General features: G+C 34.4%; 1 protein-coding gene across 1 annotated transcript; it reads left to right on the forward strand.

Moving 5' to 3' along the window:
* The first annotated feature begins 1,159 nt into the window (after positions 1-1,159).
* Positions 1,160-24,801, forward strand: LOC132543636 (uncharacterized). Its single transcript, XM_060207151.1, has 7 exons — positions 1,160-1,211; positions 2,885-3,108; positions 8,007-8,056; positions 9,974-10,106; positions 19,467-19,598; positions 20,441-20,580; positions 24,015-24,801. Exons 1-7 carry the CDS (start codon positions 1,160-1,162, stop codon positions 24,799-24,801), a joined length of 1,518 nt encoding a protein of 505 aa, XP_060063134.1.
* Positions 24,802-25,510: the final 709 nt, after the last annotated feature.

A 25,510-nucleotide genomic window follows, 5' to 3' on the forward strand; every position in this document is an offset into this window, starting at 1 on the left:
CAAATTAACAGTGATAAAGCCAGTTATTAACATATTCATTTGATTTACAGTAATATCACTAATTCAAAGTAATGATATCAGTTAATAGATTTAGTAATATTTTTAATTCAAGTTAGAAATACATATTTATGCTACAAATTGGTTACTCAGATGGTGAAAGTTTTTCTTAAAAATTTTAAAGAATGATATCGGTATGCTACCAGTTGGATTGGCCTCATGTTCCACTACTGGTTGTGGTTAGTTGCATGCAATGAAACCCTGTGATAACTGTTTTAAAGAAATAAGAAAAATAACAAAGACTGTGCACTAGGAACTATTACAATTTCGGTATATAAATACTGCGATATAAAGGTTGTAGTAAATTAAAAAAAAAATAGGCTGTAGCTGAACGTCGAACCCTCCCGTTTTAACAAGTACGAACTGATCACGGAAGTCGTCCAAATTATTGAATGCTCCCTTCTTCAGAGCATGGTTACCGTGACGTCACAAATACACAAAAATGGCGACCATGTGAAGCCAATGTGCAAGTGTCAAGAACGGAATCGCATAGTTTTACTATGTAGACTTAACGTTATAGGTGGAAAATCAACAAAACATACGTCATGTTATAGGGATTCAATATGAAATTCAGATGAGTGGTAAATATGGAAACGCAGAGAAACTTTGGTAAGTGAACTAGATCATGAAGGCATACGGTAGCAGACGATTTTTAACACTTGCTATTAGCTATCATACCACCTGGCGATTAATGGACTTTTTATGCCAATTTGATGGGCACTTTACTTGCGGCTTCTGGTGTTTGTAGAAGTTAATTTATCAATAACACAAATAATGTTATCAGGAGGTTGGCACTACAATGTCAATCACGATAGTTAAAAGTTCGTAGATTATTGGCCAAGATTGCAGATCTTTCAGTATACTGTATAGCATTAACAGTCATACACCTAAATACTTGGGTTTAGTTTGTTGTAGACTAATCGCTTATCCCCTGATGTAATCATCTTACTGACAGTGCATTTTGCCTGTTTAATGTGTTATTTGACTTTTAACTTCATATATTACCAATACAATTGTAATCGATTTGGATCAAAGCAAAATCTTAAAAGTATCATAAGATCAGGTATAACTATGCACTGAAGCAATCAATGTCAAGAAAATCATGAATGGATATATGGAAGAACTGATCACTATTTCCACACCTTATCGACATGGTAAGTATCAGTTCTTATTTGAATGGACTAAATCGTTCTTACAAATAGTGATATTTGATTAACAATATAGGAATTTGTTGATGGTTACCAATTTCATTGTTCGTGAATTTCAAGATTCATTTTGCTGAAACATTGAAGGAATGAGAAAGAAAATAAAATCTTAGTGTTTATGAAACTTGTAGTGTTGTCAAGTGCAGAGAATAGTTTGTAAATTTTATCCAGAAAATTCAAATTTCTAGTCAGTTTTTCATGGTAGAAGTATGTTATAGAATTATGAACAACAAACTTTTATTCTTAAAATAAATATGAGGTCTGTAAAGTATTATATAAATGCAAAAATATTATGAAGTAAAAGAACTGTGTTTCGCTTTACATGTGGCTCAATTGTATGCTTTTTAGCTGAAGTACCAGGTGTTTGATTTCACTGATTTCTTTCATAAAAACTTTTAAGAGATGAACATTTCCAATAAACCTTCTGCTCATGTGAACTTGCATGTATTACATGACACATGTAATCCTATTACTCCAGCTAGCTATTATTGGGATTTCATTGATGTGTAATCCAACTTTAATTGTACATTTAAATTATAGCTGGCGTAATACCAATAACACTGATAGCCATTCAAACCTCTCAGAAAAGTGTGCCTTTTTGGTAATTACTTAAATGTTTAAATAATGATGATAAATGACTACATTATAATTTCACAGAATACCACAGACATGATTTCTGGCAATAGAAAGTGAGTTCATATGTATTTGCCTGACAGGGAAACCATACATCCAATTAATTTTTTTACTGGACCCGGTCAGGTATTGAAATTCATTTATCAAGGTGTTTAAAATTCCCATCAACAACAATCAGAAGTAAACCAGTAGCATATTGACTTTATGTGAGTTAATAGTCTTAACATCTGTAGACTGCATATGCTTTGAATGGCAGTATGAAGAGGTCTACTTCAGTACTATTTTTTTTTATCAACTTTCAAGTACATGTACTTTACATGAACATTGTGTAAAAATACAGTCAGTGTAATCTTTATCAAATGTACATAGCAATAGTTGGAAATAACAATGTAAGAAATTTGAAGGATGCAGGAAGGCCCAAAGAAACTGATGGACCTGCACTGTTGAGAAGGTTTATTGGTCAGAGACAGATCTAATGAACTCAAAGATATTGCATTGAATGAACCATTATTTTCTTGTGAATTCAATCAACCTCTACTTCATCTTTCAAAAGATTCCGTTATGAAAGTAACATGTTATCAATGTTAGATGTATAGATGGACAGTACTAAACTAAACAACTTGTTTTCACAATTTTACATCTGTTGTATTATATTTCATTTGGTATGAAATTTTAGCTAAAGAAAACAAACAATAAAATTTATTTGATATCTATTTGTGGTTAAATATGCTATGTATGTGTTTCATTAATGTTTAACTGCTGAGGCAAATTGTATCAGGTGTGAACAAAACAAACTACTGAAACAATTTTCCATGCCTAAAACTTGTGACTAATGAAATTCTGAGCTTGGGACTTTTTCTCAATGTCCATTATGGAATCACCTTATCAAATATAAAATTGACCAGAAAAATGAGGTTTATAAAGGCAGTATGTGGTATAGCTAGGTAATAAATTGGTAGTTTATATGTATATTTCCTGGGTTATTTCAGATGTTCAGGCTGCGGAGCGGATATTCCGCAAAGTGGTACACCCAGGACTAGATTCCATGAGGATTGTGGACAGGAATGGAATGTCCATAACAAGTGCACCATCAGGGTACACCAATTACCTAAGAAATAAGGCCTTTACGCTGAGCCCACGTGGTGTACCCACCAGGATTTCCAACCATGTATATAGTGGGCAGCACACACACATTGCCAGATATGGTTCTTCTGTAAGTACAACTATAAGTGCATTCTAAAGATTTAAAAGTCCAAGTAAAACCAAAAGCTTAAAGCCAAAATCACATAAATGACTTAAAGTCAAGGTCACATCAATGGCATTCCTCAAGGTCACACAATGGTTTTAATGTCAAGGTCACGCAAAGACTTACCTCAAGATTGCACTATGAGCTGAGAGTCAAAATCATATCAAATGTTTACCTCAAGATGTCACAATGGACTTAGAATGAAGGTCACATCAAAGACTTACCCCAAGGTCATACTATGGGCTTGAAGACAACATAAAATACTTACCTCCAAGGTCACTGTGACCAATGGCTTGAAGTAAGGGTAGCACCTAAAGCTAAAGTTAAGGCAAGGGATTATAAAGAATGCCTTCACTGTATTGTGTATGCTGTTATTGTTTCAAAATTTGCTGATATCACTGGGTCTCACAATTACTCATTAAATATTGAATTGTCTGATAGGTACCCAGATCTGGTATACTGTACACTATAACAGTAAAATGAATGATTATTTTATTATATTGATCAATTCAAGCATCCATGACATTTGTAAAAGGTAGATCAACAGAGAGGGAGAATGACTACCTAAAGGTCAATCCGTTTATGTTTTTCCAGTCGGTATGGTATGCTAGCTTGTGAAACTTGTGTGACTACTAGTACCATTCATTATTGTTCATCAGGGTATTCAGCCTCCACACACTTTTATTGTTTAGACTCTGCTATTGTTCTCTCTTTTCTCGGTTACATTCTGATCAATACTTTTATACATACAAACACACTTTCACCATGAAACCACACTCTGATTGTCTATAGATTTTGAGGTGTAAAAAGGTTTTCTCTACAATTCATAAATCACGTGTTTGATGATACATCCTGAGAACAAACATGTCTCACATGTAAAATCAATTACTGTCTGGTTTTTCTTTTGTTTAAAATTGTGCTGAGCCAGAGACAAATTCCAGACTGAAGTTTGATCAATATGCAGTCATTTATTTTACTGTTCATTTAAAGTTTGGCCTAAATAGTTAGACTTGTTGTCAACTTACTAATAGATAGATACAGAGCTAAGCGATGTTGGCTTGATGGGACAGTGGACACATACTTCCCTTACAACTTATAGGTATCTGGGGTTCACTTTCCGTAATAGAAATGGGTTTTCTTGGGTTACTCCAGTTTCCTCCCACACTGAAACCCTTCGCCTGTTTCCATCTGGGCCAACAAGAGTGATTATGTGTGGTTGGGTGGCGCAGTGGTAACAAACTCGCCTTTCACCTTTTCCCATAATGGACATGAAAAGGAAAGGGGTTACCTGCCCGACCAAGTGGGTTTTCCCTGGGTAGTCTGGTTTCCTCCCATGATAAGATCCCTCGTGCACTTATATCCAGGCTTACAAGAGTGATTAGTATAAGCTGAAATAACTTGTTTCACAATTGTTGTAAAATAGATGAAGTTCAATTTTGACCGACACAAATTACGTGTTCTCAATACAGATGATCCAGATTCAAACACACTACATAATATATAAGGTGTTACCATCACTCAGGACCCCAAATCGTCTGCAGCTTGAATGTTATCAAATTATTCTCTTTAATGAGAAGTTTGGATACAAATCTTTTTGAAGATGGTTCATCTTGTAGCTGTTTTCTAAAAATTCCTGGTCATTGCTTTATTGATTTATTTCACGACTCTTCCTTAACAAGATATATGTTCATAAAAGATCATCAGCACCATTAACTGACTCAGATTTGTTTTATTAACTTGAGGAGTTACTAAGAAACTGCATGCTTCTGGAATTGATTAATTCGGACAACACAGCAGTAACTCATTTTAAGTAAATTTCAGCAAGTCAAAGGAGGCATCCAGACCCAAATAATATCATTTGATAGATATCTGACCATAAGGTCAAGGTCACATTTGCCAAAGTAAGAATCTGACTTGCCATATATACAGTCTACATATTTGAAGAACAATGTAATATTTATCAGAATGAAAAAAAAATCAGTTGAATTTCTCAAAGGCCAAAATTCAAAGGTCTTTCTATACTCCAGGGGTTACACTAACTATTGCTCTCTCCACACCTGGAATATTTCATGAGAAGTTTGAAGGTTCCATGTGGATAAGACTAGTTTGATCCTTTGATGTACACATCAAACGAATATTGAGGTCACATAATGGTATGTTGTACTGACTTTGAAGTTAGGTATCAGTACTTTGTAATATTCAAAGGACTATATCTGTCTGTGATTGATCAATTTTTTTCCTTGAAACCCATTCTAGACGAATCAAATTACTTTGCTTGTGCCCTCAATTTTGCAAGGAGATGTACCAGGGGTGCAAAGAGTAAACATGATTGCAACTCCTGAAAATTGAAGATGAAGTCACCTGATCAGAGATCAGAGGTCAATTTTTGTTCCACTTGACAAATTTTTTAAGGTCATTGGACCCAAACGGTCAAGATGATCTAAAGCCATCGTGTTTCAGCCATTGTCATCCACAGTGAGTGTGCACCCTTTGTAAACTTTTCCTTTAAAACGCTACTCTTCCTTAACACATGAGTGTATTTCAATCAAATTTGGTTGGAAACATCATCAGGGATGGGCAGTCATTTTTCAGATTAATTAGAAATATTTATTTAACACATGGGGACTTGGGGATTGGGACATGGAATGTGGTATTTTGGCTAATATTTGGCTTTAAAACCTTACTTTTTCTTACCACTTTAGATTATTTCAATCTTATTAGGTGTAAAAAATCATTAGGGAAAGACAATCATTTCTGAAATTCAAAATGTTGATTTGACCACTAGAGCCTTGGAGGGTAGGACTCTTAATTGGGACTTCGGTGAAACACCTCACAATGTATCAACCAAATTTGGTCTGGGTGGGTGATCACTCTTATATTCAGAAAATTGATTCAATCCCTGGAGACTGGGAGGAAGGGCCCCAAATGGGGAATTTGGCTAAATGTTTGCTTTAAGACCCTACTCTTCATTAATGTTTCAGTGGATTTCATTTAAATTTGGTCAGAAGCATCATTAGGGGTGGACTATCATTTCTAAAATTCAGAATGTTGAATCAACACAAAGAATGGGGGGACTGGGCCCCAGTTTTAGAGGTTAGCTGAAATTTTGCTTTCTAATGCCAGTATTCCTAAATCCCCAACAGAATTTCAACCAAATTTAGTTTGAAAGGCTATAATTTTTTAAATGAATAATTTGGTTTTCAGAAGACCCAAGGTTTATGTTCAGTTGTAAATTCTTGTAATTTTTGTTTATTGAAATTTTGTTACTGAATTTTAGCATAAAGCTGCATGTAAATGTGGAAATGCCTTTTTCTCTTTTCTGGTTAAACATTTAAGTTGGAAACCAAACTGATATGTATCAGCTTTACTGAAATGAACAAAAGCTTGTGTTAAGAACCATTTAAAGTAAGGTTTAAAACCCTAAAACCATATCTATGTGTGATCAACACTAATCAATATATTACGTACATATAGTTTACAGTTTAAGTCCATGCTGTTAAAAGTTTTAAAAAGATATTAATACAGTAGGTATTTAAAATAGTTAATGTACACTTACTTTAATGTCAAAAAGACAAAGCTAGAAAAGAGCATACCAATAGCTAGCCCTAACAGCTACCCTCTTAATGGCCATAAGCCTATACACCCAGTCTCACCACACTACAGAATCTCAATTTCCACCCTTTCTATATATAACATATATAAGGCTCTGTCACATTTTTTACGTCTCTGACTCAAATGAAGGGGACATACGGTATTTGAATAATTATCCTTGTTGTTCTTGTTAGTTTTTGTTGTTTAATTTCTTTGTTGTTTTTCTTCTTGAATTCTTCTCTAAAGAAAGCAAATATGGTTTTCCTCCCTCATTTAACTTCATAAAAGACACCATATACCCGATAGTTATAATGTACGCAATGTACACACCCCCAAATTAGGACATTTATTTTCTAAAAATAAAACTTGCACACATTTCGAGGTTTTTTATAAAAAAAAAAACTTGCACACATTTCGAGGTTTTTTATGGTATATCAGCTCTGTCATTGGGTAGTTAATGATTCAGTGGAGGTTGTTTTCTGGTCAGTATATGTAATTAAAAGATTTATAAAAAGATTCTGAATAATAATTAACATATTTAAACTTTAAAGTATGTAATATGAACTCTTGTGGTTAAATTTAAATTTCGATATATCTTTTATATAACATTAATTCTAAGATCAAGTGGTAGTACACTCACTATATATTAACACTCAATGAATAGAGTTCACTCCAGATCTAACAAGCTAACGCCCAAACCATTAGCCAAGTGACATTGACACAGCGCTGATGGCTCAGATAAGTCTACTAATTGTCTTTAATGTTGATAAGTGGATATGTTTCTAGTCCATGACAGGGTAATGAAGTACGAAATTTGACCTGTTATGCTAGGTTAGGTGTTTAACTCATATACATGTTATAAACATGTTGCATGATTGCTTTGATGTCTGATTTTTGTATTTTAAATTGACATATTCACTTTCACAATTAAATTTTTTAGCTGCACTTGGATACCAGAACAGAGAAAGCCTGCTCAGGCTCTAGGTCAAAGGTCACAGAATCTTTATGTTATATATTTGAAAATCAATGTTACACTAAAACAATGAATACAAAATGCTAATCAATGTAAGCTTACTTTTAGTTTAATACCAATTCATTAAAAAGAATAGCAAAGGTCGAAGGTCAGGGTCTCTTTTTAAAAAAAATCTCTCAGATTGTTTATTAGGATTCATAGAACCTTTTACTTTGATGCAACAAAAATTAAAATAGATTTTTTTTTTCATTGGGAGAGAGGTTTTCAATTAGTTTCTTTATATTTGTTTTGTGTATTTCAGGTACCAGGATCTGATTCACCTGAAATGTATGTCATGCAGGCTAGCACTGGGTAAGTTTTCCATAGACATCACTGAAAATGTATATTCTGCACATTTGTACAGAGTACTTTTCTTTGGGAATCCTGAGACCCTGTTGTTCAGTAATTTGTCACCTAAAGATGTTTGTTCTCAGGTTAACCACCAGTATTATCTACTTCAACCAATTATGTCAGATATGCTGAAATTCAGGAAAATTGTCTAGGCCTGGAACCATTGGAACACATGAGACAAAATCAAAATTCAGTTCTGTATGTAATTCCCCAACCTAGATCCAGTGAGCTGTTAAATTTGCACCCTGTTCTTGCATCTGTCCCTACTTATGTCCATTCCTTTGCCAGGACCACATGTCACCTTGACATTTAATAGAATTGTTGAAATTGCTATTGAAACATAAAGTAAAAAATAATGACACAAATACTGAATTCCAGGCATACTTCACAAGAAACTTTATAGATACTTTAGAACATTGTGACCAATTAAATAGGAGTGAAGATTGAAAGGATATAAAATTTATATACCACTAGAGCATGTTTTATAATTTCTTTCAATTAAAAGTCACCACACCAGAGAAGACCAACACTTCAAACATTATAGGTAATTGATATCGTGGTATACATTGTACACTAGTTAGTCTACTTCTTACTGTGTATACTCCTGATGTTTATAAACCGTTACCTATTTCACGAAACCAAGATCAAATGAATGATTAAATAACTTAACACAGCTTACAGACGCTATATTTATCACCTGTGGAAATCAGACGACAATACCACAGGAGTTGGGGAGCAGTCATTATTTTGTACCGATGCAACATGTTACAAAGTTAACCAATAACAGTGTTAACCTTCTGACCTCTTGTAAACAGATTGAACACAGCTGTAAAACAGATTGTTTGAGGGGCACTTGTGAGCCGAGTGTTGACTATAGAACCTGAAATGAAATAACATTTGGTATTGTGACAGACTATTGGTACCTTGCCAGTTATAATGTCACAGAGTGTAGATAGGTGTATGTACACAATCAATCCAATGACTTACTTGTTATATTACAAATTTCTCTTTAATAAATTCAAAGACGATTTGTTTTGTGTATCAAGTGAAGTGTTATATTGTCTTGTGCATGTCTGAGATTTCTCTGAACAGAACCTGCTTATAATTAATATATTGACAGGAAATTCTGTACAAATGAATGTCATAGATACAATACCTCAATCTGTTTAATGTGGTATAAAATGTATTCTGTGTCGATGTTTAAATACCACATATGGCTGTTTTAATTACTTTCAATGTCATATACATTCAAGAAACATGGTGACGTAATATTTGTTTATTATCGTATAATAGTTTTATATAATTATTCTTCACAAAATGAGCAAAAGGGTGTTTTATGTAATAAGACATATATAGAACCTGAACATATTTTGTATGTATGTAACTTAGTGGCAGAAGTTCCATGATGTTTTTAACAAATATAATGGCTTTATATAGAATCCAGAAATTTCACTCAAACAAATTAAAACATTTAACTTTGAACTTTGCTCTGTTTTCCCATTCTGTCAACATGGTAAAAATATATAAAAGACAGGCTGAAGTTTTAAGTTGAAGCTGAAATAAATGGGTATTTTTGTATATTTTAAGTTAATGTAAGACTGATTGAAAATAGACAGTTTATTGAAATAGGGAAAACAAAAACAAAAGTTTCTGTAATTGTTTCCCCGATATATACAGTATTCATAGTCTTCATTATTGACTTTCAGTTAATACATACATAAAATTTAATATAGCTGATCTGTTGCAGTTTGAGAAATCAGAAATTGTTTTCCAAAGTGTCTTCAATTTGTCGATATAAAAGCATCTACTTGGGTACGTTGTTCAAAACTTACAGTCTTACATGATATCAACGTCATTCTGACTTTACATTTTTAACAGAGTGAAATCAGCCAAGGTTAACCGGCCGTACACGCATTCCTCCATCCTGCCCTCGAGAAAGCGTGCCATGTCCAACACCTCTAAGGCCACTCGTTCTATGCAGACTTCCAGAAGTACCTCTAGCCGAAATACGGTAGGTCATTTTTATGTAAATACATCCTACAACACTCTCTTATGAGTTTTATCAGTTCTTGAATATGGTCAGTTTTAGAACTCCATCATAGAATTCTTCTCTGTAATTGCTTACAATTGAGTAACATCATTAATTTGGACACACATTTCCTCGGCCATTGATGAGATGTGGTATACAGCTGTCCTCTGTTATAATACTGATAGTCCGGTGCCCATTTTTTCACTCTTTAATCACTGTTCAGATATCACTTTTTACCTTGTCTTTTCTTTGCAAAATGAAAAACAAATTGAAAAGCTTTTTCTTTCATGATACCATTAGTTTTGCAACATGTAAATACACAAATAAAGTCTCTGTGTTTCATGTTGCGAGCTGAAAAAAGGCTATATCATCAGAACACAGCACCAGATTTTGTTTGTAGCATATTACATTTCTATCTAAAAACTGTAAAATCAAATCTGACATTTCTTTTCAAAGGAATGATGTCTTCCAGATGTTTTGTCTTTTAAGGTCACTTGAGACAAAGTCTCATGGTGACCTTTTGCAATCACCTTCATCCGGTGTCGGGCGTCTGTAAACAATTTAACATTTTTGACTTCTCAAAAACTCCTTATCCAATTTCAATGAAATTTCGCAGAAACCTTCCCTGGTCTAAAATAAAAGAAAAGAGTGAATGATATGGTCCCCACCCCATGGGGACCTGAGGGTTGGGGACAAAAGTGTCAAATTTATTCAAATTTTAAAAAATCTTCATTTCAACACCCTGATATGTTAGAATCAAATGCTCTTCATGGATAGAAGCATCTTAAGGTGGTTTACAAAATCGTAAATATTGAGGATAAAATGTTTGTTATCCATTGGAAATATTTCAAACTTGGTTAGAATTATGAATGAAGGATGACAGCTAGATGGTATGGATAGATTGATCCTGACTGAACCCCAGGGGATGTTAGGCAGGGCCAAAAGATCAAACTGACTTTAATTTCAAAAATTTTCTTCTCAACTCCCAGGTATGGTCGAATGAAATCTCTCCTAGGGTGGAAGTGTCATAAGGTTCTTTAATTATCAAAATGGCTCTCACATTTCTTCCTGGAGAGGAAATTTTGAGCATAATGTCATTCATTTCCCAATGGAAATAACTTTGTAAGAATTATCAGTAAAGGATGACAGTTTGGTGGTATGCATGTATAGACACTAGCTTACTGTATTCAGTGTCACAATTTCTGTTGCATGACACTTGATAACTACCCTTTAACCTTTATGTTCAATATTTCTTATCTCTTGTCTTTATAAGTAAGCAACTTTGTGGAGATTAATCTCCTATTGACTGACTACCACTACTGGAATATATAAAGTCATATTTTGTACATTCTGTCATCATTTCAATCAACCCATAACTTTGCTTTTCCAGACAAGATGGTATTTTGACATGGTGAGAATTTGTTTGTAATTTTTTTTTATAGATAAAAAATTATATAAATCAGTGGTTATTACACAGAAGATGATCAGAAACAACTTTGATTCTGTAGCTAGAATATTCTAGAAATCCATACATGTAGCTGACCATCTTCTTGTAATATGATAAAAACCTTGGTGGAAGATTTTTTATAAATTCTACAGTATAGTTTGAAGTTAAGTATACTGCATGGTGTGTTCCTCCTGTAGAATTCCCCAGTAGAATGTCAGGCCATATAGTCATTGTGTATTCTATGTAAAGATTCCATATTTTCTGTGAATATTCATATATAATTGAAAATAGGAGATTTTTAAAAGTTACCCAGTCTTTATTGAGTATAATACATGTTTTTTAAAAAGATCATGACAAATGTATCTTTACAGAATCCAAATAAAAATTAATTAATTTTGTGCCTGCACCCAGACCCTGTTTAGATTGCTTGCATGTTGTGTTCCCATTATTGCACATGTTTATAGTCTGTGATTTGTTCCTAATTACCATAGCACCTTTGTCCATGTATATCCAAGTTTTTAAGTTAGTCTCCTTAATTTTTTTCTGCTGCCCCCTAAAATGTCGTTTTAATAGCTGGCTTCTGAAACCAGCTGTCCAAGAAGCTTTTGCAGTCTCTCAAATATGTATGAAAGTTAAGTGACCATAATTTCCAGAATTTTTGTTCCTGTGATTTTTTGAAAGTTTCAATTTGAAAAAGTGAAATGCTAAATTTTCATCGGAGATTAAAACTGTACAGCTGCCAAGAAAAATGAAAATTAAAAAACTGACTTAATTTTTTTATTTGACCACATTTAAAAAATTTACTTTTTTAAAGACTTCATGATTTGACAGAGAAATATTTGAGATCCATGTTCTTCATAACACTTGGTGTTATGTTGGAGGTGTTGTGAAAAGTGAACCCTGAGACCTAATGTCATGTTGGAGGTGTTGTGTAAAGTGAACCTCGCGACTTGGTGTCATGTTGGAGGTGTTGTGTAAAGTGAACCCTGAGACCTAATGTCATGTTGGAGGTGTTGTGTAAAGTGAACCTCGCGACTTGGTGTCATGTTGGAGGTGTTGTGTAAAGTGAACCCTGAGACTTGGTGTCATGTTCGAGGTGTTGTGTAAAGTGAACCCTGAGACTTGGTGTCATGTTGGAGGTGTTGTGTGAAGTGATCCTTGAGACTTGGGGTCATGTTGGAGGTGTTGTGTAAAGTGAACCCTGAGACTTGGTGTCATGTTGAAGATGTTGAGTGAAGTGAACCTCGAGTCTTGATGTCATGTTGGAGGTGTTGAGTAAAGTGAACCCTGAGACTTGGTGTCATGTTGAAGATGTTGAGTAAAATGAACTTCGTGTCTTGGTGTCATGTTGGAGGTGTTGAGTAAAGTGAACCTCGAGTCTTTGTGTCATGTTGGAGGTGTTGTGTAAAGTGAACCTCGCGACTTGGTGTCATGTTGGAGGTGTTGTGTAAAGTGAACCTCGCGACTTGGTGTCATGTTCGAGGTGTTGTGTAAAGTGAACCCTGAGACCTAATGTCATGTTGGAGGTGTTGTGTAAAGTGAACCTCGAGACTTGGTGTCATGTTGAAGATGTTGAGTAAAGTGAACCCTGAGACTTGGTGTCATGTTGGAGGTGTTGTGTGAAGTGATCCCTGAGACTTGGGGTCATGTTGGAGGTGTTGTGTAAAGTGAACCCTGAGACTTGGTGTCATGTTGGAGGTGTTGTGTAAAGTGAACCCTGAGACTTGGGGTCATGTTGGAGGTGTTGTGTAAAGTGAACCCTGAGACTTGGTGTCATGTTGAAGATGTTGAGTAAAGTGAACCTCGAGTCTTGATGTCATGTTGGAGGTGTTGTGTAAAGTGAACCTCACGACTTGGTGTCATGTTGGAGGTGTTGTGTAAAGTGAACCCTGAGACCTAATGTCATGTTGGAGGTGTTGTGTAAAGTGAACCTCGCGACTTGGTGTCATGTTGGAGGTGTTGTGTAAAGTGAACCCTGAGACTTGGTGTTATGTTCGAGGTGTTGTGTGAAGTGATCCCTGAGACTTGGGGTCATGTTGGAGGTGTTGTGTAAAGTGAACCCTGAGACTTGGTGTCATGTTGAAGATGTTGAGTAAAGTGAACCCTGAGACTTGGTGTTATGTTGAATGTATAAGGTGAAGTGATCCTGGAGTCCTTGTGTAAATGTTGAAGATGTTGGGTAACCACCATGTAAATATTTCCATTCTTTACTTTAACCTGTAAATTTTATATTCATGGTGATGTTATCTTCTTAGTTCTACACAAATGTTAAAGTTTACATGGGTTGCACACCTGTATCATTGGTATTGGTTGTGATATTTATTTATTATTGCACAAACTTTACTTCTTTGTTTATCTACACATTCATACATAATACATTAAATGACATTTGTATTTTTTTGTGCATCTATACAATTTCTGACATCGATTTTTGGCTTTATTACTTTTCATTATTTTTCAAACCAGTGATTGAAGTTTTCATTACAAATGCAAATATTGTATAAATTGTTCTGATATGGTTGCCACAGCCAAAGATCTATACAAAATATTAGGACTGTATTATATAGATATATATTGGATTTTGAATAACCAGAAAATATGGTATCTTAACTCCGCAGTAAACCTTGTCTTCTGTTAAACTCCTTCGACATGTCTGTGCCTTTTTCATCCTTCAGATGGTATACAGTATGTATACAACATTTATATCTCTCTATAACTTTGGTAATTGTTTGTAGTCTGTAAGGTATTGTATATATATTTTCCATATATGGTATTTAGAAGCCATTGTTAGATTTTCTGTGGTCCCTGATCTGTTACCTAGGTAGCAGAACTTCTGTAGTTGATACAGATCAACACAAGGTTAAGACAGTATTAATTTTTAGAGATTGTCCGAGAATATTTCATTGTTTGGTGCATTCATTGCCCTGTGAACAGCCAGAGCTATATTGAGGTGGGGTCTCCATATAGTACCCTCTGACTGGCTCGTTTCTCAGCTTCCTGTGAAGTACAAAAAGCTTTGGGAAGGGAGCATCAGACCATGCTGTGCTGATTTTCATCTCAGATTGAGAAGGCTAGCTCTCTAACCAAAGGAGCTGTCATGGCCCCTTCCCGGCTATCTTTAGGGACATGCTGTAATGTCATCATATAATAATCATGAAATATACTATATTTTCTATGTCCTGAGAAACAGAAAGCCAAACAAATACTTTTTCACCAATTTTATTCTTCTGCAATGGAAAGGCTCATTTTTAGGTCTTGATAAAGGGGCAGATTGCCTGGTATTTTAAAAATTTCTCTTTTTTTCTCTGTTGTTATCGGCTCTCTGTGCTTTCAAGTGCTAGTTGCATTGATTAACATTGAAAGTGAAAATTGAATAAATCAATTACTATAAGTAAGGAACTCTGGTTACATGTAAAGTGATATTCTTGGCTAGTATCCATTTCACCATAGGCTCATGAAACTCACTGCAAGATTAATTTCCTATTTGTTTGTTTTTGTTTCTATTCAAAGCAGATTTATTTCTGATCCATAATGAATTAGTCTGGACAAGGTTTGTGTTAGTAAGTTGTAGAGAGTTAATCTGGAATATTTCAATAAGTTAATCTGTTTCTAGTCCAGAATTTGTTTTAAGTCCTAATACTAGTTATTGAAAGGAAAAGTTCTGCAACTATGTACAAGAGTTTAATCAGTGTATTTGATGTTCATCAACCATTCAACAAATGAAATATTTTGTTTCATATTTATAGAGAGCTACTTACCGGAAAATTATTGAAAAATAGAAGGTTGTCTGATAATATCTGTTTTACCATACATCTGTACACACATCTACTAGAGTATGAAACACTGAATTCATGAATTAATTCTGAGTGACATTTTTTAATCCATATGTAATTCTTTATCCAAAAAATAAACACCTTACCCAGTGTAGTTAATTGGAAAATGATTTTCCGACATAGATAAATGGCCTTATAGCTTTTGAAACATAGCAGTAAGACGGTTGTAAAACAATTAATTAGGTGTATGTTGATATATATGACTTGCCAGGCTGTTGTGCTAATGTTACTGGGTAGTGGTTGCTGAGAGCCACACGTTATTTGAGGACTGGATTCAAGCTCTCTTGAACTTCTCCAGGTATTGACATAAACATTATGGAATAGCAGCGATTGTTGCGGTGATTCCTGACTTCCTGCCTTTGTAGGTATTGTTGTAGGTATTGTTATAGAGTCCAATAAAACTGACATTTCCTTGACGTTTAGATTTTGTATGCATGTGTGTACAGCATTGTAGTGAAGACTACAGGAACTTAAGGAAATGCATTGCTGACAGACCTGGAAGGTATTGGTGTTAATATGGACCCTATGTGATATTTTAAGGAAACCTTCCTGCCCAGACCTTGTAGGTTTGGTGTTGATGTGGACCCTATGTGATATTTTAAGGAAACCTTCCTGCCCAGACCTTGTAGGTTTTGGTGTTGATGTGGAGCCTATGTGATATTTCAGGAACACTTCCTGCCCAGACCTTGTAGGTTTTGGTGTTGATGTGGACCTTATGTGATATTTCATGAATCCTTCCTGCCCAGACCTTGTAGGTTTTGGTGTTGATGTGGACCCTATGTGATATTTCAGGAAACCTTCCTGCCCAGACTTTGTAGGTTTTGGTGTTGATGAGGATCCTATGTGAAATTTCAGGAAACCTTCCTGCCCAGACCTTGTAGGTTTTGGCGTTGATGTGGACCCTATGTGATATTTCAGGAATCCTTCCTGCCCAGACCTTGTAGGTTTTGGTGTTGATGTGGACCCTATGTGATATTTCAGGAACACTTCCTGCCCAGACCTTGTAGGTTTTGGTGTTGATGTGGACCCTATGTGATATTTCAGGAACACTTCCTGCCCAGACCTTGTAGGTTTTGGTGTTGATGTGGACCCTATGTGATATTTCAGGAATCCTTCCTGCCCAGACCTTGTAGGTTTTGGTGTTGATGTGGACCCTATGTGATATTTCAGGAATCCTTCCTGCCCAGACCTTGTAGGTTTTGGTGGTGATGTGGACCCTGTGCGATATTTCAGGAATCCTTCCTGCCCAGACCTTGTAGGTTTTGGTGGTGATATGGACCCTATGTGATATTTCAGGAATACTTCTTGCCCAGACTTTGTAGGTTTTGGTGTTGATGTGGACCCTATGTGATATTTCAGGAATTCTTCCTGCCCAGACCTTGTAGGTTTTGGTGTTGATGTGGACCCTGTGCGATATTTCAGGAATCCTTCCTGCCCACACCTTGTAGGTTTTGGTGTTGATGTGGACCCTATGTGATATTTCAGGAATCCTTCCTGCCCAGACCTTGTAGGTTTTGGTGGTGATGTGGACCCTATGTGATATTTCAGGGATAATTCCTGCCCAAACCTTGTAGGTATTGGTGTTGATGATGATCCTATGTGATATTTCAGGAATCCTTCCTGCCCAGACCTTGTAGGTTTTGGTATTGATGATGACCGAATACAACGTTTTTGACAATTTGTAAATTTGATCTTAAAGTTTTACGTTTGGAAGATTGATATTGTTCTTGGATGAGTACTGTTAGGTCACTAGCTCTTAATTGTGTCGTATCAATGATGGGAATTCTCTACAGTTTGGATTAAAGTTTAGCTTATGAAAACAACTGTTGATTGCTATAAAGTTTTGTAATATTTGAATCTTTCACTCAAGTAAAGAATGACTTGGTATATAATAATCAAAAGAATCTTGTCAAAGAATGTTTTAGAGGTTAAATGTGACAATTGATCACTTCATTAGCTAAAGAAAAATTACACACTAAAAAGTATACATGTACTCATAATGTAAAGCACCTTTGTGTTCCTATAAATGACTGGAAACATTATGTGAAACGTTCTAGGTGACAATTTTTTTTCAGTTTATAGATAGAAACACACAGTGTAGGTGTACCTGCCCTTCTCTGATATGACAGTGACTCTAACATCTTTGACCTTTGGATGACAGGGAGATATGAGTGGTACATAAAAAGCTTTACCCCCAATGTGAGATACCCATAGTTCTCGACCTCATGAGGGTAAATTAGTCCAACAGCACAGTCACCTTGGAATCCACTGGTCTATCATATAACTTGACATTTCATTTATGACTTATCAAGTTGTCTCAACTGACCATAATCAATTTTTTTCAGAGTAAAGATCAACTGACTGGATTTGGTAGGTTCAGTTGATATAGAGATCAATGTACACTTTATAAGAGTGTTTTCTATGTAAATGGCAAATTATTAAGATTTTAAATGTTTTGCTGTGTATTCAATATTTGTCAGTATTGGAATGCATGACCTCCCATTGAGAAAAACTGACTTTTAACTTTGCGATAGTCTTGTCTTCCCGTTTTATACAGTGGTAGATATTTATAGTGAAAATGAATTCGACCTGTGTATAGATCTATGTTTGACCAGTGTATATGTGAATTTGGTGTTACCTGTTAGATGGTGCTGGAGTTAAATACCTGACTTGATTAGGTACATAATATAGGTATATATGTACACAGTAGTGTTTACCTTTGGGATCAAACTTACAATTATATCTACCCACACATTTAATCTATAAATATAACTTCTAGTATATATTCTTCAGTTTTGATAACTGAATAAAAATACTGAATGCTTCAGTATTTTTCATTTATTTTTCTGACCATCAAATGTGAAAAATATTTACTCAGATGAAGTGGCTTTCTAAACTGTAAACTTGATTTTACAATCATTTGAATTTGTTCGGTTTTCAAACATGACACTGATCGATTGTTTTTTTCATCATTTTCCTTGGAGGTTTATATGTAACTCAGACGTTGATCAGTAATTCAAGCATCTGGTGATGTCTTGTCTGAAGGTTTGTTTAACCATTTACCATCTGAAGTCCTCTTTGATTTATTTGTTATGAATTCAGAGATATGTATGTTATATGTAGAGTTTCTTTAAAGTCATCTTACTTCAGTAAATTTGAAGCCACAATCTTCTTCATCATATGTATATTTATTAATAGGTATACCGGTATATATAAATTTCTCATTTGGTTTTACTAACAAACCCTTTTGAGAAAAAAAAACCTACTGTAATACCATAAAGAAATTGTTTTGTACTTAAGAAATAAAAATATTTAAGTTTTCAATATTTTCACAATTTGAAAAAAAGATAATTCATTTTCTGTTTAATAAACTTTATCATTGCTGAAATCTGACAATGTTGGTACCTGCATTTCATGAAATAGCTGTGTTGTTCCTGAATGAGGAGTACTTGACAGTTTAATGAAAGTATTGACATTATCAGCTGCATGGTCTCCCAGACAGAATACCTTTAATGAACTCCCACAATAGGTCTATGCTAAAGTGACAACTGTCTGTAGCTAGGGACAACAACATCTGTTTCTTGATGATTGATTACTTCATAAACTTATAATAAGTGTATTAACAAAACATTTCTGTGGGATTCTTTCAAGCTTTAAAGGGAGATAATTACTGTTATGACTTACCTTGTCATTTATAAGTTAATCAATATGGTTGATAGCATTAGACTAGGACATTGCTATATCTATCTTGCCTATTACTTGACGGTAGGATGACATCTATTACTACAATCATAGTTAATATTTTAAAGAAATGACAAATAATCAATCATATTCATGACCTGTTTTATTTATGTTATTTGAATTCCAACAGTTGAGTGGACAAATTCTAGAGACTAACATGTAGCTTTTGGGTCACTATGCTGTAATGTATCTCTGTCTTTGAATGTTGATGTGTTGTGTAATTTGTCCATCAAAAGGTCAGTGCAGTGTACCTGAGTTTTCATCTTGATCTGATCATTGTGTTTTCACCATAGTAATGATATATATATGATATTCCAACAGACCATGCCGGGAGAGAAACGCCACATGAAGTCTGCTCATAGTGAACATTGGAACAAAAGTGAACAAGGACAGCGTCTCAACCGAGAATGGTCCAGTGTCTCCGACAGTCGTGCCCTCAAGAGGTCGTCAGAGGTAGGTTAAAGGTCATTTTCAGGTTAAACCTGATCACTGATCACCTTAGGTTGGTTTTATGTTACCTTAATAAAGTAAGTCAAAGTTTCAATCCAGAATTTTTTTCAAAATCAATAGAATTGTTTTGTAAATAAATTGGTCTATTTTAGATATTCAATTTGATGGAAGATCTCGGTAATCTCGTGTAACACTAGGATATTAGTAGTGTCTAACCTTACCATAACTACACCACACAAACAGAGAAAACTTCAGTGTAGAAAATGTCAATACAAATTTAAGTTAGGGAGCTGTTAGTCTAAAAGGTGTTTAAATGTGTGTGAATAGAGTGAAAAGACTTATCATGTCATGGTTTATGGCTGATTAAACAAGATATAAGGAATATCATTACGATGGTGTTTACCTTGATTTGTACCCATGTTTGTGCACAGAAGAAGTTTGTGTGTACCTGGTATATTGTATATCATGATTGGTGCACAGTAGAAGGAGACTTAGCATTACTTTTCCTTCTTCCCAAAACAGCCCATCCCAAACACCATCAAAAGAAAAATGTTTCTACCCTTTTAATAATTTAAAAAGGGAAAAAGAGAAAATAAACCAGTCCAATCTGTAAAACTGGGCAAACCAAGCATTCTTCAGACCCCACTGCTAACATTCCCCTGTAACATAGAGAAAAACATTTATTCAGATGCTGTGGTGATATATTTCTATTTTACATGTAAACTTTACCATCTATAAGTGAACTACACAATGTGATATAAGATGGAATTCTATGTAAAGCAATCCTTAAGCTTGTTTTTTAAAAGAACTAGCTGAAATCCTTTCTATGTTACCACTGTCTACAGATTGTGTCACACCGAGTAGATCGTATGTATTTCATGAATGGCAGCAATATCCGACTCCAGCCCAAGTATCATGTGGATGAGGAAGAACTGATGCATCTTCGTGAAGTTTCAAAGTCTCGCCAGAGTACACAACATCCACGGTATGTTCAACGTTGTTCAGAAATGATATACAGACCTTTGGTTAAAGCAATCTGCAGGCTCTTGGTCTGTTGGTCCTCAATCCACTTTTACAAATTTTCAAACTAGAGTTAGTAAATAAGAATGTGTTGAAGTATGGTTTAATGAATGAAAACCAGTTATCCCAACACCTTTGGCAGTTTCAATACCCAACTCCCTAACAATAGACAGAACACAGATATCCAAGTGCCACTGTGTGTAGCGGAGGGACCTATAGCTCTTGTGTTTTCACTTCAATACATAATCTTAAATTAGGAGATGTTAAACGTTATCTTTATGCAGTTGCTTATTGAATTGGATTTTGGTCAGCATTCAGTAAATTTGTTGCATTTTGTCTTGTTTGATAAAATTTTATAAAAGTCTTGTCAAATTTTGCCTGGAGAATAATTTTAAGTTTTCACTCGAAGAATATTTTCTTGAGAAAAAGAAATCATTTTGAACATATGCATATGTCCTGGAAATACTGGAGTGAAAATTGAAATATATTGAATCATAGAGACATTTTATTGTATTATACCTCTGGATGTTAGTATCCTAAATCTGACTGACTAATAAAACATGAAATTACCCTTAAAATGTAAAATTTAATTCTTGATGTTAACGTCTAAAATTAATATTTGATTATCTTGTAATCAAGGGCAAAAGAGCAAAATTAATCAAGTTTTGAACATGGAAATAAAAAGTGAATGACAGAATTCTGATCTAGCACTGACACCAGATAACATGTAATGATTAGATTAGGAACTTCCCAAGCTGCAAAATTTTATGCTGGAACAGCCAAAAACATATGTCAAGATTTCAGATTCTAAATTGGTTTAGTTTATAAATCAGTTCCATTTGCAAATAAATTTCAAAATGCTATTTAGAATTTACGACTTTTGTAGAAATTTATTAATTGCATGTTAGAACTGCACGATCCCAAGTACGATTGATTTTCCTGTTCATCCGTACATGTAGCATGACCCATAGACATACCAGTAGTAGAACCTGTAGGACATATACATATTTGTAGCAGAAATAATTTGTGTGTGTAAAATATAGTAAGTACATGTCATAGTTTATTTCTATACTAACATATCCTTACTGTTAGCCAGTTGCCTGTAGATAATTCATCTAAAAATTAAATCAGCGATTTTATCAATATTTACTGGAAGATATATATGTATAGCTGACGTCAAACTTCTCTATATATACACAGGTTAGTACATCAGAACTTGTAAGGGGGAGAGTAATTTTTAGACTTATGCTATTTCAGTCCTAAACTAAAGAATGGGTAAGATGTCATTAAAATCATATTAATTAGAAAATTAATCCTTTTTTAATAACTTAATTTTCAGCCTTAATTTTCTGGAAAATAAAGTAGAACAAACCTAAACATTTCTAATATAGAACATGAATGACATGAGAGATTGTTTGATTCTGTGTAGGAAATTATAGCATGAAGTGTGTCTGTTTTGACTTCTGGTTGGTTAAGGCATGCTTACTGGGTAGCAGGTACATCATAATAACCTTATATAACTCTACTGTCGATGATGGTTGTATAAATAGATTTTTTGGCTATAAGCAATAAGGAAGTAATATCAGTACATATTATCATCAATCTGAAAAAGTACTGCTTCAGGTATTCTATATTGTTGTGGAAATTTACAAATTCACTCTGTTTCTAAATTTTCAAAATTGTTACAGCTAAAAGAGTCTAATGTATGAATACTAATAAAGCTGCTTTTTAATTTTTGAAATAAAAATTTGGCTGACACTTTACGCCTTGTCTCAAATGCTAAGAAAATATATTTAATAAAGAAAATACTTTTCATAGATTAATAGAGAGTTTATTGTGATATGTAAAAGTTTACTGGGGCTTTGCCTAGGGTTAAGCATGTGTTCTCTAAAAAGGTTACTGGGGCTTTGCCTAGGGTTAAGCATGTGTTTTCTAAAAAGGTTACTGGGGCTTTGCCTAGGGTTAAGCATGTGTTTTCTAAAAAGGTTACTGGGGCTTTGCCTAGGGTTAAGCATGTGTTCTATTAAAAGGTTATTGGGGCTTTGTCTTGAGTTAAAGCATGTGCATGGGTACAGCGTACCACAGGAGTATGTGTTTGTATGGAAGTACTAAAACCTAACTCTCTCTACCCCATATAACAGGTCTCGCCAGAAGATCACCAAACATACAGTTTCATTTCCTTTCATTTCATTTTCTACCTTGAATTATACACTAACTGAAATATTCCGTACAAGAACACACTGAACTACAGAAGAAAAGTCTATTGATCTTCATTTTCTTTTTGTAATTGAAAGCTGATATTAAGACATTGTCAAGTGCAAGTTTAAGTGTTTATTGCTTAATAAATCATTTATTATTCAAGGTCTTTTTCATTGTAAGTCACCTAAGGACCATGCTTTGTGTTTGTTTCTGTCAAATACTATCATGGAAAAAATGGGTTAGAAAATTTTTTTAAATTTTGTTGTGAGTAGAAAAGGTATTTACTTGTGAAGTATTGATATTTCTACCAGAATTTATCTACAATCACATTTATCTTCTCTCTATCATTCCTTTATCTAAAATCATACTTACCTTCTCTCTATCATTCCTTTATCTACAATCACATTTATCTCTCTCTCTATCACATTTCTCTCTTATTCCTTTATCTACAATCACATTTATCTTCTCTCTATCATTCCTTTATCTACAATCACATTTATCTTCTCTCTATCATTCCTTTATCTACAATCACATTTATCTTCTCTCTATCATTCCTTTATCTACAAACACATTTATCTTCTCTCTATCATTCCTTTATCTACAATCACATTTATCTTCTCTCTATCATTCCTTTATCTACAATCACATTTATCTTCTCTCTATCATTCCTTTATCTACAATCACATTTATCTTCTCTCTATCATTCCTTTATCTACAATCACATTTATCTTCTCTCTATCATTCCTTTATCTACAATCACATTTATCTTCTCTCTATCATTCCTTTATCTACAAACACATTTATCTTCTCTCTATCATTCCTTTATCTACAATCACATTTATCTTCTCTCTATCATTCCTTTATCCACAATCACATTTATCTTCTCTCTATCATTCCTTACGCATAATGTTGGGAGTGAAAACTTCAACAATTTATTTCTTATTCATCTTTATTTCTTTCAATTTCTTATTTTCATCTCACTTTTGTATTTTCTTTCAAAAGTAATATTTATAATGATCTCCTTTAATTTCTTCTGTAATTATTTCACTATTGTAGTTGGATGTCTTCTCTCTTATGTCTTATTTTTCTTTGCATTTGTCTGTCATTTTCATGCTTCATAAAATTTCCTGACATTTCCTTCCCTCTGTCTTTTTCTTAATATTTTCTTTCCCTTTGTCTGTCTTTCCTTTACCTGTTCAGGAAGATCATACGACCCAGTGTGAACTTTGAGGACAACTACCTGGAATCTGTACGTAACTCCTCGCCATCTCAGTCCAATGAGGATGTCCATCCCCTGTCCAATCCTCCAGGTTCATCCCCTGTCATGTCTTCAACCCCACGCCCTATGTCTAGTTGTCAAATGTGTAACCACAGCCAAAGCAAGCCAGTTCCCAAGTCAGTCAGTGAGGAATCTGGTATCCAGGATGACGACTGGCAGGAGGAGGACATTGAAGTGGCCAATGGAGAGCCAGAGGTCTGCTCAGAGATGGACAGCTCCAGACCAATAAGTAAGGTAGATATTAAACATCTACAAGTTCAGGATGGACCTATCAACATTATAGACATCTTATCTCATGGTGAAATGCAAGCCTTGGGAGACTGTATGGTGAAACTTCTCGAAAGTTACCCCCAGAAAAAGAAAGTGCGTACTACAGATGAAGATTGGATTTTCAACACGCCACTGAAGAACCAAAGAATTCGTAATAATAGAAGAGTTTCTGGTAACCCAAAGGTCCACAGTCAACACAATAAGAACATCTCCCACTCAGCACCTCTTCCTAAAAGTGCACGTAGCAATGACTCCAGCACCCTCAAACTGGACAACTTGATGCAGAAATTTCCCAGGAGAAGACCCAGTGCAAGGTTAAAGATGTCACAAACCACAGAGCCTGTAGAATGTGATTGTCGTAAATCTCTTGGAGGGGGATTATCATTTAAAATCAATGGCACACAATCACCTATCTTCATAAAAGTTCCATCCTATTGATGTGAAGTATTTGGGTTCCGAACCTCTTTGACCATTGATGTTGGGTCAATGCTGTAGAGACTTATTTCGTATTGGCGTTCAATAATTTGTTATTGATATGTAGTATAGTTTCAGCATTAGAAAGTTTGGATCAATGTGATTGATAACTCTCACAACTGTTCTTTAAACATTTTTCTGATACTGTTCAGATTTATCAACTTTGTTTTTGATGCATTTGTACATTTTTTTTTAATTTTAAATAAATTATTTGTTATAGAAAATAATAGCAATCCTTTCTTATCAAAGTTCTGATTATATGTTAATTTATGCTGCTAGATTCTGTGACAAAGACTGATAATATGTTTACACATTATCACAGAGATGTACCAAATAGATGTTTTGATATATTCATATCTCTGGTTAACATATATTCTGCCAGAATGTGTTCTCCAAACTTAAAGAAATGTTTTCAAATATATTTTTTGCTTCAATAAAATTTGTAACTTTATCTTTTGAGGTATTTAATATCTCCTGTGATATGTTATAATCTTTTCCACTTTTGATGTTATTAAATTCAAGCTAAAATTGGGAATTCATTATTGTGATGACTTTTTAATGAGTGAAAGTTAATATAGAGTTGTTTAAGTGGGCGTTTCATCATGATACTATCACTTTCCACCCTTAGGGTTGTTAAAATGCCATCTTGGTAAGTAGTTATGTTTTTGCTGAC

Source organism: Ylistrum balloti, unplaced genomic scaffold, assembly GCF_031769215.1.
Source record: "Ylistrum balloti isolate Yb309-2 unplaced genomic scaffold, AGI_CSIRO_Ybal_v1 Utg369760, whole genome shotgun sequence".
NCBI lineage: Eukaryota > Metazoa > Mollusca > Bivalvia > Pectinida > Pectinidae > Ylistrum > Ylistrum balloti.

Excerpts from the sequence above, each read along its gene's own strand:
- LOC132543636 (XM_060207151.1), top strand. The coding sequence starts at position 1,160 with ATGAATGGATATATGGAAGAACTGATCACTATTTCCACACCTTATCGA. Across the intron at positions 3,109-8,006 it reads TTGCCAGATATGGTTCTTCT|GTACCAGGATCTGATTCACC; the intron begins GTAAGTACAACT and ends TGTGTATTTCAG. Across the intron at positions 8,057-9,973 it reads GTCATGCAGGCTAGCACTGG|AGTGAAATCAGCCAAGGTTA; the intron begins GTAAGTTTTCCA and ends CATTTTTAACAG.